Genomic DNA, 17556 nt, shown 5'->3' with positions numbered 1-17556 from the left:
GCAAAGTGTGGGTATGATAGAGAGGGGAGCATCAATAACCCAAGTTGCGGAAAAGTTTGGCAAATAAAAAAGTGTTAAATCTCGACTGTTGGACAAGTACCATTAAATGGGTGCAATGAGACATGGGTTTGTGAGGCTTAGAAAACATGACACCTAGGAAAGAGCACTTTATAACATCAGTTGCACTTCACAATATATTTAAATCTGCTCCAGTTATCAATACAGAATTTCTTACAATAACAGGAAGGCAAATATCTACATCTACCATTAAAAATGGGCTCTATGCAGCCAGTCTGAAAGCAATGTTGTAAGTAGAAGCAAGGATTATATCCTACATAAATATTATCCTGGGGGAAGTTTTACTCTAGAGTATAGTATCCTACCTTAGTGCCTCACTGGTATGATTTCAAATTCACTTGGGAGAATCATCCTGACACCAGAGAGTTTCATGCCCGGGTTAACAAATAGGGTAGGATAATATTCACTCTTACAAAAGCTGGAGCCCCATGGTGACCAACCCTGCTCAAATAGTCTACTTGACACAGATGATCAATGGCTTGTGTAGATACTGTTGCTGTTGTCTTCAACCACACGGTAATCTTGTTGATTACCGGTAGCTGTAAGCCGAGAAACACGAATGATTGGTTCTATAGTGACAGTTGCTGAAACCTGACGCTTCCTTGTTGTCCCCGTGGTACAGTAGTGAACAGTATTCATGGCTTATGCTTGATCCAGCTGTTACTTGCCCTTCTAGATGAGTTCAGGGCTCCTAGTGGTACGTTTATCATAGTCAAACCATGTGGGTTTAATGAAATCAGTCCACATGATATCTGTCGCTTCTCGGCAGTCCATGTGACCATGCCATGGGATATACCTGATAGTGATCAAATCTTCTTGGGAACCAAAGGATTGCAGCATCATGACCCCACAGTGCGATGTCCCTCCAACCATGGTGTAATTGAGGTACAGTATTCGCAGGAATTGTGTGCAAATTTGGCTTACCTCATACATTCATCTATCATGAGACCCTCTTTGACTGACGTCTCTGTCCACCCCACAAACTCATGCTCCCGGCACACCTCCTCTACCTCTTCCTGCTCCACTTCTCTGTGGCTTAGATCACACTATGAAAGGAAACAAAAAAAGGATCTTCAATACCTGATCATTTGTGTCATTTTTTTCTTGGTTATCTGGTTTATTAAACAATCACAACATGAAATACTATATATTATGCAACAATAAGTCACAAGGCTCTATAGCTGAACTGAAGTTGTTCCACCATTTACAAGTTCAAACATGGAATCATACAATCAACACCATTTCCTGAATATACCCAAATCTTTAACACGCTCACAAAAAAAAGGGTCATGACAGTTTAAATTGTCAATGATCACCACTTAACAAAAGTTTCTGTCAGCACTGATATTCAAATATTTTCTAACAAAAAAACACCAAAACGTAATGACCTGAACATGATAAGATGAAGCATACATGCCAAAGTTCAACTCCCTCATGCTTGCATTTTTGTAATGGGAGAAGATATTTCAATACGGCTGCAATAGCAGGTTGGAGTTAGGGTGTCATCATTTGTGGGAGGTTCTGGGAACAAGCATGACTTGTCTAGTGATGATCTTTACATTGTGAGGCAATGCATTTTGAGAGAAATTAGGAGAATGGTCAAAGAGTTAAGGTGATAAAAAGTTAACATGAAACTTCAACTAAATCTCTATAAATTTTTAACAAAAATTGCTGAGTAATGGCCCAAAATGTTTAAACTTGCAGCATGGTCCAAGTTCAATGGTCAAATTAAGGTCATGATATAAAATATTTGAAAAAAGAATACCATATGTCCCACTACTATCTAAATGTACCAAATTTCATTCCATTTGAAAATAAAAGCCTGAGTAATGTTCATAAATTCAACAATAGTTATCATTATTTATAATTCTAAGAATTACATCTCTGCCATAAATCCTGTATTTTGGCTTCAGTCACACTTACTAAAATTTTCAGATTTTCAACAGACGTCCTCTTCACTGCCAATTACACGCACAACTAGTTGTAATAATTTCCTCTGAATTTCCCCTTGAGGACTTGAAAATCAGAAATGTGTCAAGAATCAGCCATCATCACTAGAATTACCGTTACATTTGCTGATCTTGATCTTGAAAATGATGTCATTTCTAACCTTATTTTGCCTAATGATGTAATTTCTTGTTAAATTTGGATCTTGTGACCTTAATACCGGTGATGACGTTACTTCCTGTTCTGATGTCATTTCCGAGTATGATGTCACTTCTCGTATGTCAAATCCCCTTTTCGAGGTAATGATGTCGCTAGGTCTATTTCTACCCAAAGACGTCATTTAATGATAACATGAACCCTGTTCTGCTATTTCTGGTGCTGATGACTTCCGGTTATGTTCACGCTTCCGGTGATGACGTAACCTCCGGTCTAATGGAAACAGTTGATATTAAAGGTGCTTCTAATCCATCCTACAGATATAATAGACAGAATAATGAAGGGTGTACTCACCCTCTAATGCTCCTAGTGTCAGATCCTCCCAAGGGAATATATGCCTGGAAGTCCGGCTACACGTCACACAAGTAAAAGCTGGTGAAGGTGTTTTGTGAGGCCCATTGACAGCTAGAAACTACTTGTTCTACTGAGACTGATGTCCATGAAGCGAGACTCTTAGCTAGGACTCTGATTTCATGAGCTGAGCAGGATCCGAGACGCGGCATGGAATTCTGAGCCTGTGTATAACTTGATGCAACTGTAGCTTTCAGCGAGCCTGCTATTGTAGCCTTGGTGATGTCCTTGTTGGAATTAGTCTTACAAGGTAAGAAGAGTCTCCTTCGATGGCGTCTGTAGCTGGGAGATAAAACTTATGAGCTCTGACGGGACATAAAAGTCTGTCTGGGTGATCCATTGTTGGTCACAATGCAGGAATTGTATAGTATCTATGTCCCAACGGTCCCATGGTGATAGACTGATTCTTGACTACGAAGTCTGGGAGCGATCTTAAGAGTTATTGAGGTCCAATGTTGACCATGAGTGAGACAAGAATAATCTAAGGCATGTAATTCTGTAACTCTTGCTGATGTTGCCATGGCTAGGAGGAAAGATGCTTTCCTGGCTTTTTGGAGTAGGGTAGCTTAGACATGGGCTCGTAAGGTTCTGTTAACAATGCCGATAGTACCACAGATAGTTCCCACTTGGGGAAGATAGGAGGTGTTTGAACATCTTCTAGTAGAAAGGATCTCATTAGTCTGTTTAGAATGGGATGGTTACTGATTGATAATCCGTCATGTTGAAGTACAGAGTGAAGAGCTGATCTATAACCGTCTATCGTCCAATGTCAGAATTTGTTGTCTTGATGTAGATGTAGTAGAAAAAACGCTACCATAGGGATGGATATAGCAATAGTTATAATCCCTTGTTGTGTCCTCCACTGGATGAACTTGTCCCATCTGGTGTCATAAGTAAGGGAGAATGAAGGTCTCAATGATCTTGCCACAGCTTCTGAGGTAATCTCAGAGTATCCGGATGTCTGCATCCTCTGTGTAATAACTTCCAGGTGGTTAGATGTCGGCTGGACAGATTGTCGTGAAAAATGCTGGACTTGGCTTTGTCCAGCTGGACAGATCTCGATGGAGAGGTAACTGGATAGGTTCTTCCATTAGTAATCTTAGTAGTCTTTGGAACCATGCCCTGCTGGGCTGTCTTGGGTCTATCAGTATTATTACGCAATCCGTCTCCTCCACCTTGTGGATGACTTTGTCTAGGGAAGACCTTGGTGGGAATGCGTAAGCAAATAGATTCGTCCAATCCATCGTCAATCTGGTGAGCTCTTGGGTCAGGAACTGGACTGACATTAACCAGAAGTTGGTTCTTCTGAACGTAGGCCACTACTGTGGTGTTGTCCGTGGCTATGTGAACGGATGATTAGTAAAGATGTATCTTCCATTCCAGGATGGCGTAATAGATGGCCGTCATTACACTACCTAAGCGACTTGCTGAGTTGACTTGAAAGTGATTGAATCATCTTTAGCGTCCTGTCGAATTGATCCTCTGGTGGGCATAGATATCCCCTGTCTAGCTGGAATCTTGCTCTGATGTATATGATGTCTTGAACCGAAGTAGTCTTGTACTTGGAAGGATTGACTAGGAAGCCTAGGTAGGTACCGTATTTTCTTGAGTATAATGCGCATCCATGTATAATGCGCACCCCCCTCTTGCGGGTTCAATATTTTGGAGAAAAAAAAGAAATTTGAATATTAAGCGCAGAAATCTTTTTACATCGTACCCTTTCAGCGAAGTCCGGCAAACGAACGGGTGCTGAGAAACTTCGTCAGTACAAATTCGAAATTTGAGATAAAAAATCACCAGACATGTTTATTTACCGTTTAAATAGTATTTATTGTTCTGCTAGGCATTGTTTTATATCTAGGGATTAAGATTACCTTGTATTTTCTCGTAAACTAAGCCGGAAACAGCAATCAGCTGTACACACGTTTTCTTGGAATCGACCGGTGATTCGGTCAAGACACACCCAGTGATATAACTTTATAGGATTTTTAATGCAAGGATCGGCAACAATTGTATCTGAAACTATTTTATTTATCAGGAATAATATATTCCATTATTTTCTTAATTATATGCAGCCTTTACTAAATATATTTAAAATAATAATAACCCTAAGCGAAGCAGCTGATCGCTATTCCCGGGTATTATTTTTTAAATGGAACATGTCTGACCAGTCACCGTCAAGGCTCACGCGCACGTGAGCGCGAGAATTTCATGTTGACATAGAATCGTCAAACAAAAACAAATATGACTTTTAACGAGTCAAAGTATGTCATTTATGATATATGTATCCATTCTCTGTCAACTAAAGTCCGTTTCAAGGCGTCAATAGCGGTATTCTGACCGTGGTTGCTGTTAATAACGGTGAGTTGTGCGATCTTCTGATCGCTTCACACACGATTTCGCCGAAATTAATAAAAACAATATTATAAGGAATTTTGAATAAAATTAATGAAGTAAGTTACAAACATAAGTCCAGAAATACAAAGAACACTTTTTATAGACAGACAGTGTAATTACATAATTATTTTGCGTACTTCAGTATGGATTTGTTGACATGGTATTTCCGGTGTTTCGTGCTCACGGTAATGTCTTTCCATGGGAGGAAAAAACATCCAAACTCATAATTTGTGTATAATGTGCACCCCCTTCTACACAGCTGTGTTTTTTCGAAAAAAAGTGCGCACTATACTCAAGAAAATACAGTAAGTTGGACCAAGTAAAATCTTGGGATGTAAGATCTGTTTTGTTGCCACTATTCTCCCTTGGGGGAAAGTTGTTGCCAAGGAGGTTCAGTTTCACGGGAATATGTCTCACTTCCATCCGACAACTGATAGAGTCAGCTCGTCCATTTCAGTCGATTCTCTGCTCGTGTCGGGACATGACAAAACGTGAAAATTGTGTTGTTAGTGAACCAATGCCAAATCCCTGGTAGACGTATAGGCGCACCCGTTATGTATCGAGGAGCGGTCGTGGGAAGAATTCAACCATGTATTACGTAGGACAAGTTGAATATAAAAAATTACTGGGTTTAAAAGATTGTACCGTACCAATTGTTTCCATCTCTTGGGTTTCGCCTAAGCATTCCCATTGTTATATCGGGGGACAATGGTGCGTGGTGTCTCGTTTACTGTGTGTGCAGGCATTGCTGTAGTTGTGAATCCGCTACATGATGTACAGCGGCAGGTTGTGGCTGTTGTCTTAGGCATAAGCATCATGTAAGTCAATCTGTACAATATACTGCACGAATCCCACTAGAGGGGAAGATCTGTGTGTCTTGGAATCTAGGCTGAAAGTTGATGCTTGTAATCGCTCCTTGTTTCTTGCCTGACTTCATCTATGATTTGTCCCAATTGGCTCTTGAATGTCTTGGGAATAGAAATTGGTTGACATTATCAAACTCTTGGTTTACCTGGAAACAGCTCTTGAACAATTCTCTGCTGGTATATGTTGAAGCCGAACTCATAACAGCTGTGAAGACATCCAGACTTGGGAATAATCAGATCTGGACCAGACAATCCAGTGATTGATATCATGAGCATCAGACTTGGGTGGAGTGTAAGTCTTCCTGCATTCTGACAATTTGCGTACTAGCTTCATAAAGTCTTCAATGGAGGTAAGGGTAGTCATTCATCATGTCTGAGCGCTCATTGAGTAGACTTTCCTACATCTGGTCTACTACCTTGCAGGTAAGGGTGAAACAATACACCGATATTCCGATGCATCGCGATACTTGACCAACGGTATGATATACGATAAACGTGGGCCCATTTATCGATACGCCACGATACGGAACGCAAATCTCAAGTACAGCTTTTCCTCGCTTTTGTGCCTTTCAATAAACCGCTAACTTGGTTATATCGCGCGGTAACGAATGGCTCCCCAAAACGTACTTACATTTTTAATAAGCTCAGGTTTTACACTGACAGATGTTTTTCCCCATCTCAAAAAACATTATCAGCTGATCACCGCAAGCACATAAGACCGGAGATACCAGTCAGCAAAACCAAACTGAAGTACGCAATTCAATACCATCATTATACTATCTTGTTATTAAAACATGTTCATTGTATATCTGGACATGTGTTTGGAATATGTGTTATTAATTTTATTCAAAATTTCATTTAATATTGTATTCATAAAGTTAGGTGAAATCGTGTGGAAGAGATACAGCAACCACGATCAGATAACCGCTTTTGACGCACTGAAACAAACTTTAGATGCTAAAGAATGGATACATATATTAAAAATGACATACTTTGACTTGTTAAAAGTCACATTTGTGGCAATTTGGCTAATATATTTCAACATAACATTTTCGCAATCGAAATACCTGTCGCAGGGAAGTCCCTACGGTGACTGGTCAAATTGTTCCATACGTAAAAATATCCTGCAACAGCAATCACCAGTACCAAAATGCTACGGTTGTGGTTTTTATAATTTTAAATACATGTAGAGTAAAAGCTGAAACTAAAGTGACACGATAACAATAATTTCAGATACAATTTCTTCGACCATTGCATACAAATTCTTTGAAGTTGTATCACTGGTGAAGTACATTAATTATTTTCTGGTGTTTGAACTTTGAATTGTTTTGAAGGAAAGTTAGAGAAAGTTCCACTTTGAAGCTTAACAACTTCAGTAGTCTTGTTATTATAAAATAATGTTGACTGTTCCAAAATCATGAAAGGTTCAATCTTGACATGCTTTAAGTCTTGTTTTTGTATCATTGCGTATCGAGATAAGTATCGTATCGTGACCAGAATATCGAGATGCGTATCGTATCGTGACCTTCCTGTATCGTTGCAGCCCTACTTGCAGGCATAACTCGGCCAAGGCAAATGTCTGCAGGATATTCTCGTCATCTGGGGTGGCCCATTCTGTGTCACAGGAGGTTGGAGTACAGGCATAAGACGGTAGAGTTCTTCTATCAACTCTACAAAGGTGTAACCTTTGGTTTAATCCCACTGGGGTGATTTGCCAACCTGTTTTTCGCACTCTGTTTCCACATCCGAGTGACCTTGGACAGCTCCCGTGGTGGGTGGATAATCGTAGTACTCCGTCTCTTCCCCGTGGGGTTCTGGTGTCCATGATTCCGGTATAATTTGCCTCGATGCGGTCTGTGATAGTCCGTGCAACGACCTTAACAACTGGGTGTCTGGATGGCCTGTCAGGCGGCTGGGTTGCCATGAAAGGCAGGTCTATGGAGTCTGTGTAACCACTGTACAGTGTCTTAATCTGGCTGGTCGAATGGCTGGTCGAATGGCTGGTCGGCTGGCTGGCCAAAAGGCTCAGCTTGCTGGTCATCTGAAGAAGGCCCTACGGCCGTGTATGAAAGTTGGATAGATGGCATCCCCCTCTGTGGTCTCGTGACCAGGGAATTCTTCTTTGCCAGAGCTATCTCCTTGATCTTATTCATCTCTTCATCCAGCACTGAGAGCTACGTCTCAAACATGCTCTTCATCATCTCTTGCTGTTCTTTGAACAGTTGATGGATGAAACTCATGGAGAGTACAGGAGATGATGGGTCAGCTGGAGAGGGAAACGCTGGGGTGGTAGCTGATTTCTCGGCTGTGATGTTTTCCAAGCTCTTTTGATGTGCTGACATCTCTTCTCTTGTTACATGAAGTACCTCTGCACTTCATGCAGTTATTATGAGGATCTCCTGTGACCATGAAAAAATGACCACACTTCTTGCACCCCGGGGTAGAGGGAGACTGCATGTTGACCTCACAAAGAGCACCAAGCACCAGCTATACTTATGTTCGTGTTCTTACTCCAGCAGTAACATTAATGTATACCTATCTGTCAATCAATTTTTATCAGAACTATTAGAATAATCTTAGAATAATGTGAACAAAAACCAAGTGATAGATTGTTACCAAGATTACAATAAGTGTTGACGCCATTAGGACGTCATGGCTTGGGTAGTTGCAAGACTATCTGGCGACAACTAGTTGTGTGTGTAATTGGCAGTGAAGAGTTTGTCTGTTGAAAATCTGAAAATTTTCGTTAGTGTGACTGAAGCCAAAATACAGGATTTATGGCAATGATGTAATAGAGGTAGTATCCTTAGAATTATTAACAATGATAACTATTGTTCGATTTATGAACATTACTGAGGCTTTTATTTTCAAATGGAATGAAATTTGGTACATTTAGATAGTAGTGGGACATAGGGTTATACTTTTTAAAAATATTTTATACCAAGACCTTAATTTGACCATTGCACTTCGACCATGCTGCAAGCATAGTTTTTTTCAATATGGCTGTCATCGTGAATTTTGAAAATCAGATTCAAAGTTTTTAAATAAATTCAGGTGTCATCAGTGGTGGCTAGAAGCATGTGAAGTTTCATTTTCATTCATCCAGGTGGCTGAGGTGAACTACTGGACATGCAGACCATGACACAAAAATATATGTATCACAAAATTATGACATGTTTGTTTCTCAACAAATTGTTTTTTGTTTCTGATTGGTGTCCAATCTAATTTGCCAACTGAGATAGCAAACATGAAAACTATTTTCATGATGTCCATGTTTGTGAAAAAACAATTGTGTGATTAATCAACATGTTATCAGCTAATACTGTGTTTAATCACAAGATGTACAGGCACTTCAAGCCCAGAGATCAGCGTATCCTGTCTGCTATAGCAAAACTGCTAATATGCACCACTTACTTTTGAAAACACTGTTATCACAACATGCATTGGCACTTCAAACCCAGAGATACTGCACTGCAATGTGCATATTACAAAACATGTAATACATTCACCACATCTCTTGGATTGAAGAAATATTCCTCCCTTCCCCAACAAACACACACATACACACTGATCTGAAGAACTAAGTGATGCTGATGTTAGACCAGGACATCGAAAATAATCCACAAAAACAGTCATATGGTTAGTAAGACATTTTGATTGTAACTTATTGTTTTTTACAATTAAGTAAGGATTATCGGAGTTTGTGAGTTTCTTGAGAAGTTATTTTAGGAAGTAAAGCACAAATTTTTGTAAGTGAACTGTCATCACCTGTGACAAAAGTGCTGCACACATACCATTAAATAGGAATTGTTGTTACATGTGAGTAAAGGGCTACCCAGGTGTGAAGATACTTGTCAGATGTACACCTGTATTCCCCGAGTTCCTTCCACAAGGCCGTTTCGAGAGTCCCCCACCATACTATTGCTGAAATACTGCTAAAACCGATGAAAACCCATACTCACTCAATCACTTGGACAAGGTGGGTGAAATTTGGCTTGAAGCTATACCAGAGACACTTTACAAGGAGCGAATGTCATAAGTCTCATGGCCTACATGACAACTGAGTAGATAGAGAGTAGATCCTTCACTACTGCAGTATGGAACAACTTCAGTTGCCATGGATGCTGCACAAACAACCTTGAAGGTTGGCACTCCATGAACTCCTGGACACAGAAAACTCATCCTGACATGTATGAGGTGCTACAACTTCTGAAGTAGTATAGATGATGGGGGTTCTACTGCCCAGACCCTGACAATGCTTCCATGGGGGTCTCAAGTTTATGTAAATTATGTGATGATGATCAAATGATTGCATGTATCAAGATGTCATCCTATATCAAGAAAACCTATAAGCTAATTTGTAATGAAAATATTTAGGGTTCCAAGCCGAAAGGCTGTAGAGCCCTATTGTAATCGTTCGATTTATTATTATTAGGGCTCCAAGCCGAAAGGCTGTAGAGCCCTATTGTAATCGTTCGATTTATTATTATTATTATTATTATTATTATTTATTATTATTATTATTATTATTTATTATTCCGCCGATTTTTGTACCTGCCCTAGCAAAATAACCACTGGGTCGATTTTGTTCAAATTTTGTGCGTGTTTGTAGACCGTTGGGTACTAGTGCCCGCCAAAAAGCCAAGCCCGTAGGCCCAAAGGCCAAGGGCAGATAACTGAAAAACAAGTATTTTTTGACGATATATTTTGCCCTGTTGCTCCACAACCGTTTGTCCGATTACTTTCAAACCTTGCATGTATCTGATGTTTGAGCTGCTTGACATTTTTTGTTCTTTGACTTTGGTCATTGGACACGTGGTTAGGCAACCATATTGGATTCAAGGTTTTCAAAGGGTGTTTTGGGTACCTTCAAATACTATCTCCTCTGAATCCACTGCATGAAATGATTTCAAACTTTCTGAGAATTGTCTCCATACAGAACACAACAAATCAGCATAGCCGTTTTTCGATATCTTTTGTAGTTGCGGCCATATTGGATTTTGATTTTTATCAATTTTTTCACCGAAATTTTACTCTTAAGATCATAGCTTGTAAGGTTCTTAACAGAAACTATTGAAAGTTTGCATGAAGCTTTGAGACTATATGTAGCTCATTTTGTCCTGGTTTGCATACTGAAAGCACCACTGCTTGGTGTGGTATTATTTGATTTAAGTAAAAAAATCAGACTTGAGTACAAATACTGAAGGAAGCGCCTCATAAATCTACCATACACCCCCATTGACTGGCTTTGAAAGCGTTCTCCACAGTCTTGTTCAGTATTATGTGTACTACCCTTAACGACCAGGATTAGAATTGGCCTTTTTCAACCGATGCTTGTCTCAACAGGCAACTATGCTTGTCACAGGAGGCGACTAATCGCATCGGGTGGTCAGACTCGCTGGCTTGATTCTTCATTTCTCAATTGCCAATTGCTACGGTACCTTATTTTTGACAGCGTTGTTTAAAGCAAACCATTTGCGGATTAGGATATGGTCGAGGTCGGAAATTGGTTTAGTACACTCTGGGAAACTGTGGCACACGTAAATTTGGTAGCGGTAATGTCCTGCAAACCGTGACTATCTTTTGACGGAGTTGGTACAAGCAAACTATATGCGGATTCGAACATGGTCGACGTCAAACATGGGTTAAGAACACACTGGGACACATGTGGTGATGTCTCACAAGCGGTTCATTACATTTGATGGCGTTGGTACAACCAAACCATTTTGGGATTCGAACATGGTCCAAGTCAAACATGGGTTAAGAACACACTGGGACACGTGTGGTGATGTTTCACAAGCGGTTTATTACATTTGATGGCGTTGGTACAACCAAACCATTTGGGGATTCGAACATGGTAGAAGTCAAACATGGGTTAAGATCACACTGGGACACATGTGGTGATGTCTCACAAACGGTTTATTACATTTTATGGCGTTGGTACAAGCAAACCATATGCGGATTCGAACATGGTCGAAGTCAAACATGGGTTAAGAACACACTGGGACACGTGTGGCGATGTCATGCAAGTGGTTCCTTACATTTGATGGCATTGGTACAAACAAACCATTTGAGGATTCGAACATGGTCGAAGTTGGAAATTGGTTAAAACATCCTGGGACACCCAGGTCAATTTAGTAGTGGTGATGTCTCACAAGAGGTTCCTTACATTTGACGGCGCTGGTACAGGTAAACCCTTTGAGGATTCGAATATATGAACGAGGTGGGGAACAGGTTTAGCACTTTATCTCAGCAACCCGGGGCCCGGATGAACGCAGAACGCTAATCCGTTTGACTGGAGCCCAACTGACAAAGAAGTTACGGCCTGTTAAAGTGTCACCAAGCCGAAAGGCTGAAGAGTCCCAGTGTTAGCGTTTGATTTAATATTATTATTATTCCGCTGATTTTTGTACCAGAGCTAGAAAAATAACCTCTTGATCGATTTTGTTCACATTTTGTGTGTGTATGTGGACCGTTGGGTACTAGTGCCCTCCAAAAACCCAAGGCCGTAGGCCCAAAAGCCAAGGGCAGATAACTAAAAGAACAGAATATTTTGAAGATATGTTTCGCCCTATTGCTCAGCAACCGCTTATCCGATTACTTTGAAACCTTGCATGTATCTGCTGCTTGAGCTGCTTGACATTTTTTGTTCTTTGACTTTGGTTATTGGTCACGTGGTTTGGCAGCCATTATGGATTCAAGGTTTCCACAGTGTTTTTTGGGGTACCTGTCTTTAAACGCAAAGAACTCCGAGTCCACTGCATGAAATGCTTTCAAACTTTTTGATAATTATCTCCATACATAACACATCAAACTTTAGTAGCCGATTTTGGAATTCTTTTTTAGTTACGGCCGTAATGAATTTTGATTTTGATCATTTTTTTTCAACGAAACTTTGCTTTAAAGATCATATCTTGTAAGGTTCTCCACAGAAACTATTGCAAGTTTACATGAAGTTAGTGTGCCATATGCATCTCATTTATTGTTATTGGTTGCATGCTAAAAGTAACACCGCTTGGTGGTAATATTTGATTTATATTTGGGACACCTCTGGAACACGCCAATTTCATTGCGGCGATTTCTGGTGACTATCTTTTGACAGAGTTGGCACAAGCCAACCTTTTATGGATTCGAACATGTTCGAGGGCGGAAATGGTTTTAGAACAGACCTGGACACCCTGGCACACGCCATTTTCCTTGCGACAATACCCTGCAAGTGGTGCCTACATTTGACGGATTTGGTTCAAGGAAACCCTTTGAGGATTCGAACATGGACGTTTGGGCACAGTGTTTCTTGGAGCCCGCCATTGCTGCTTGCAGCTTTAATTATTATTATTATTATTATTTATTATTATTATTATTATTTATTATTCCGCCGATTTTTGTACCTGCCCTAGCAAAATAACCACTAGCTCGATTTTGTTCAAATTTTGTATGTGTTTGTAGACCATTGGGTACTAGTGCCCGCCAAAAAGCCAAGCCCGTAGGCCCAAAGGCCAAGGGCACATAACTGAAAAACAAGTATTTTTTGACGACATATTTTGCCCTGTTGCTTCACAACCGTTTGTCCGTTTACTTTCAAACCTTGCATGTATCTACTTCTTCAGTTGCTTGAAAAATTTTGTTCTTTGACTTTGGTCATTGATCACGTGGTTTGGCAGCCATATTGGATTCAAGGTTTTCAAAGGGTTTTTTGGGCACCTGTCTTCAAATACTATCTCCTCTGAATCCACTGCATCAAATGATTTCACACTTTCTGAGAATTGTCTCCATACAGAACACAACAAATTAGCATAGCCATTTTTCGATATCTTTTGTAGTTGCGGCCATAGTGGATTTTGATTTTGATCATTTTTTTCACCGAAATTTTACTTTAAAGATCATAGCTTGTAAGGTTCTTAACAGAAACTATTGAAAGTTTGCATGAAACTTTGAGACTATATGCAGCTCATTTTGTCCTGGGTTGCATACTGAAAGCACCACTGCTTGGTGTGGTATTATTCGATTTAAGTAAAAAAATCAGACTTGAGTACAAATACTGAACGAAGCGCCTCATAAATCTACTATAAACCCCCATTCACTGGCTTTGCAGATACCCTCGCGTTCTCCACAGTCTTGTTCAATATTATGTGTACTACCCTTGACGACCAGAGTTAGAATTGGCCTTTTTCAACCGATGCTTGTCTCAAGAGGCAACTATGCTTGTCACAGGAGGCGACTAATCGGATCGGGTGGTCAGACTTGCTTCAGACTTGATTCTTCATTTCTCAATTGCCAATTGCTACGGTACCTTATTTTTGACAGTGTCATTTAAAGCAAACCATTTGCGGATTAGGATATGGTCGAGGTCGGAAATTGGTTTAGTACACTCTGGGAAACTGTGGCACACGTAAATTTGGTAGCGGTAATGTCCTGCAAACCGTGACTATCTTTTGACGGAGTTGGTACAAGCAAACTATATGCGGATTCGAACATGGTCGAAGTCAAACATGGGCTAAGAACACACTGGGACACATGTGGTGATGTCTCACAAGCGGTTCATTACATTTGATGGCGTTGGTACAACCAAACCATTTGGGGATTCGAACATGGTCGAAGTCAAACAAGGGTTAAGAACACACTGGGACACGTGTGATGATGTCTCACAAGCGGTTCATTACATTTGATGGCGTTGGTACAAGCAAACCATATGCGGATTCGAACATGGTCGAAGTTAAACATGGGTTAAGAACACACTGGGACACATGTGGCGATGTCATGCAAGTGGTTCCTTACATTTGATGGCATTGGTACAACCAAACCATTTGAGGATTCGAACATGGTCGAAGTCAAACATGGGTTAAGATCACACTGGGACACGTGTGGTGATGTCTCACAAACGGTTCATTACATTTGATGGCGTTGGTACAAGCAAACCATATGCGGATTCGAACATGGTCGAAGTCAAACATGGGTTAAGAACACACTGGGACACATGTGGCGATGTCATGCAAGTGGTTCCTTACATTTGATGGCATTGGTACAAACAAACCATTTGAGGATTCGAACATGGTCGAAGTTGTAAATTGGTTAAAACATCCTGGGACACCCAGGTCAATTTAGTAGTGGTGATGTCTCACAAGAGGTTCTTTACATTTGACGGCGTTGGTACAGGTAAACCCTTTGAGGATTCGAATATGTGAACGAGGTGGGGAACAGGTTTATCACTTTATCTCAGCAATGCGACAGGAACCCGGGGCCCGGACGAACGCAGAACGCTAATCCGTTTGACTGGAGCCCAACTGACAAAGAAGTTACGGCCTGTTAAAGAGTCACCAAGCCGAAAGGCTGGAGAGTCCCAGTGTTAGCGTTTGATTTAATATTATTATTATTCCGCTGATTTTTGTACCAGAGCTAGAAAAATAACCACTGGCTCGATTTTGTTCACATTTTGTGTGTGTATGTGGACCGTTGGGTACTAGTGCCCGCCAAAAACCCAAGACCGTAGGCCCAAAAGCCAAGGGCAGATAACTAAAAGAACAGAATATTTTGAAGATATGTTTCGCCCTATTGCTCAGCAACCGCTTATCCGATTACTTTGAAACCTTGCATGTATCTGCTGCTTGAGCTGCTTGACATTTTTTGTTCTTTGACTTTGGTCATTGGTCTCGTGGTTTGGCAGCCATTATGGATTCAAGGTTTCCACAGTGTTTTTGGGGTACCTGTCTTTAAACGCAAAGAACTCCGAGTCCACTGCATGAAATGCTTTCAAACTTTTTGATTATTATCTCCATACATAACACATCAAACTTTAGTAGCCGATTTTGGAATTCATTTTTAGTTACGGCCGTATTGAATTTTGATTTTGATCATTTTTTTCAACGACATTTTCCTTTGAAGATCATATCTTGTAAGGTTCTCCACAGAAACTATTGCAAGTTTACATGAAGTTAGGGTGCCATATGCATCTCATTTATTGTTATTGGTTGTATGCTAAAAGTAACACCGCTTGGTGGTAATATTTGATTTATATTTGGGACACCCCTGGAACACGCCAATTTCGTAGCGGCGATTTCCTGTGACTATCTTTTGACAGAGTTGGCACAAGCCAATCTTTTATGGATTCGAACATGTTCGAGGTCGGAAATGGTTTTAGAACAGACCTGGACATCCTGGCACACGCCATTTTCCTTGCGACGATACCCTGCAAGTGGTGCCTACATTTGACGGATTTGGTTCAAGGAAACCCTTTGAGGATTCGAACATGGACGTTTGGGCACAGTGTTTCTTGGAGCCCGCCATTGCTGCTTGCAGCTTTAATTAATATTATTTTTACTCATACACATACCATTATTTTGGACATAGTGATATTCAACATTTTTACCAAGTTCTTTGTTCATTTTTCTAGAAGACCAAACTGTATACTCTTCTTCATAATTGGAAAGAAACAATTGATAACTGTATTTGTATGGATTGACATCCATGATAAGATATATGCCTTGTGGTAATTCTCGCCATTTGATAATTTTGGCCTGGAGCATAAATGCTTTGACAGCTTTTTCAAGTACTTCTTTTGCTGGCCTGTAATTGTCCATTGTTATACACTTATGTGAACATTTATCTAAATGGAAATATTTTGTTGTGTTAAAGGAATATCAGTATTAATTAATAATGGATAAAATTTACAATAGCCTGCGTGGATATTGGAAAGGTAAAGGGGGCAATACAAAAAGTAGCTACAGCGGCTAAGGTATCTAAAGATGTTGCCAAGGATTGGTTAAAGAATTAAGCAATAGGGCAAATGCAAATATACTTGCTGTCCCCACGATATATACTGAGGACAAAGTTTGATATTTTCATAACTAGTATATACCGAGGAAAAAGTTTGATATTTCCATAACTAATGAAGTTCATCAGGTTGACCTCTTTGTTTCTACCGCATGAAAAGGTAAGACACAAAACAGATAAATATGCTTTATCATATAATTGGTCGGTTTCTCGGCAGGATAAAGCCAACGGATAAAAACTATATCCGTTGGGGTCATATGCGGATAGAGATGCAAATATCATAGGTCAAGTAGGGACTACTTTCAGTGTTTATAAACAAACATGGCATCGCCGATGTCATTCGGCGATCGTGTCAGATTAACCATCAGGAATCTGGATAACCTACAGGGATAATTGCTTTCATTATCAAAAGAACAGTAATATACTTAAAATCAGTGTCTAACTGTGACGTAGCTAAGGCATTTTATAAGTTTGGGCAACTTTGGAAACATAAATTTCGAAACAATTTTGCGAGGGCACTAGGCCTAGCCAAGCGGGATCAGTAGCCATATCTGTGCTTGTAGACCTCTGCGGCTTGAAACCTTTTCCAGAAATTAAAATAGTTGGATTTGGTCGAAATTTGTTCGAATTGTGACCTTGTTTCGTTTTGTCGCTGTATGTACTAGGGCTGGGAGGGGTAACTGGGTACCCAGGACGGGTAACTCGGGTACCCAGGTTGGGTGGGTAATGAGTAGGACCCGGATACCCACAGGACTACCCCGACCCATGGTTAGTCACATGCTATATGTTTCACGACAAAAAAGTATCTAGAACTCTATCATTACACTACAAGTCACCAATGTTCACATTTCTTTCTGACTATGCACCCATTCCTTCAGAGTTTTCATTTGGCTGAATAAAGATATAACTTAATTCAACTTCAGTGTATGAATGA

General features: G+C 40.2%; 1 protein-coding gene across 4 annotated transcripts in view; it reads right to left on the bottom strand.

Annotated features, from left to right (window-relative positions):
- Positions 1 to 17556, bottom strand: part of LOC139445690 (ras-related protein Rab-7L1-like) — a 164146-nt gene that overhangs the window by 38634 nt on the left and 107956 nt on the right. For all 4 annotated transcript variants that reach the window (XM_071226881.1, XM_071226880.1, XM_071226879.1 and 1 more), the window contains one exon: positions 1003 to 1124. In XM_071226881.1, coding sequence (XP_071082982.1) covers positions 1003 to 1124 — 122 coding nt within the window. The remainder of the gene's footprint in view (positions 1 to 1002; positions 1125 to 17556) is intronic.

This window comes from Haliotis cracherodii, unplaced genomic scaffold, assembly GCF_022045235.1.
Source record: "Haliotis cracherodii isolate W230 unplaced genomic scaffold, xgHalCrac1.p SCAF_6, whole genome shotgun sequence".
Taxonomy (NCBI): domain Eukaryota; kingdom Metazoa; phylum Mollusca; class Gastropoda; order Lepetellida; family Haliotidae; genus Haliotis; species Haliotis cracherodii.
This window is presented reverse-complemented; position numbering and strand designations above follow the sequence as displayed.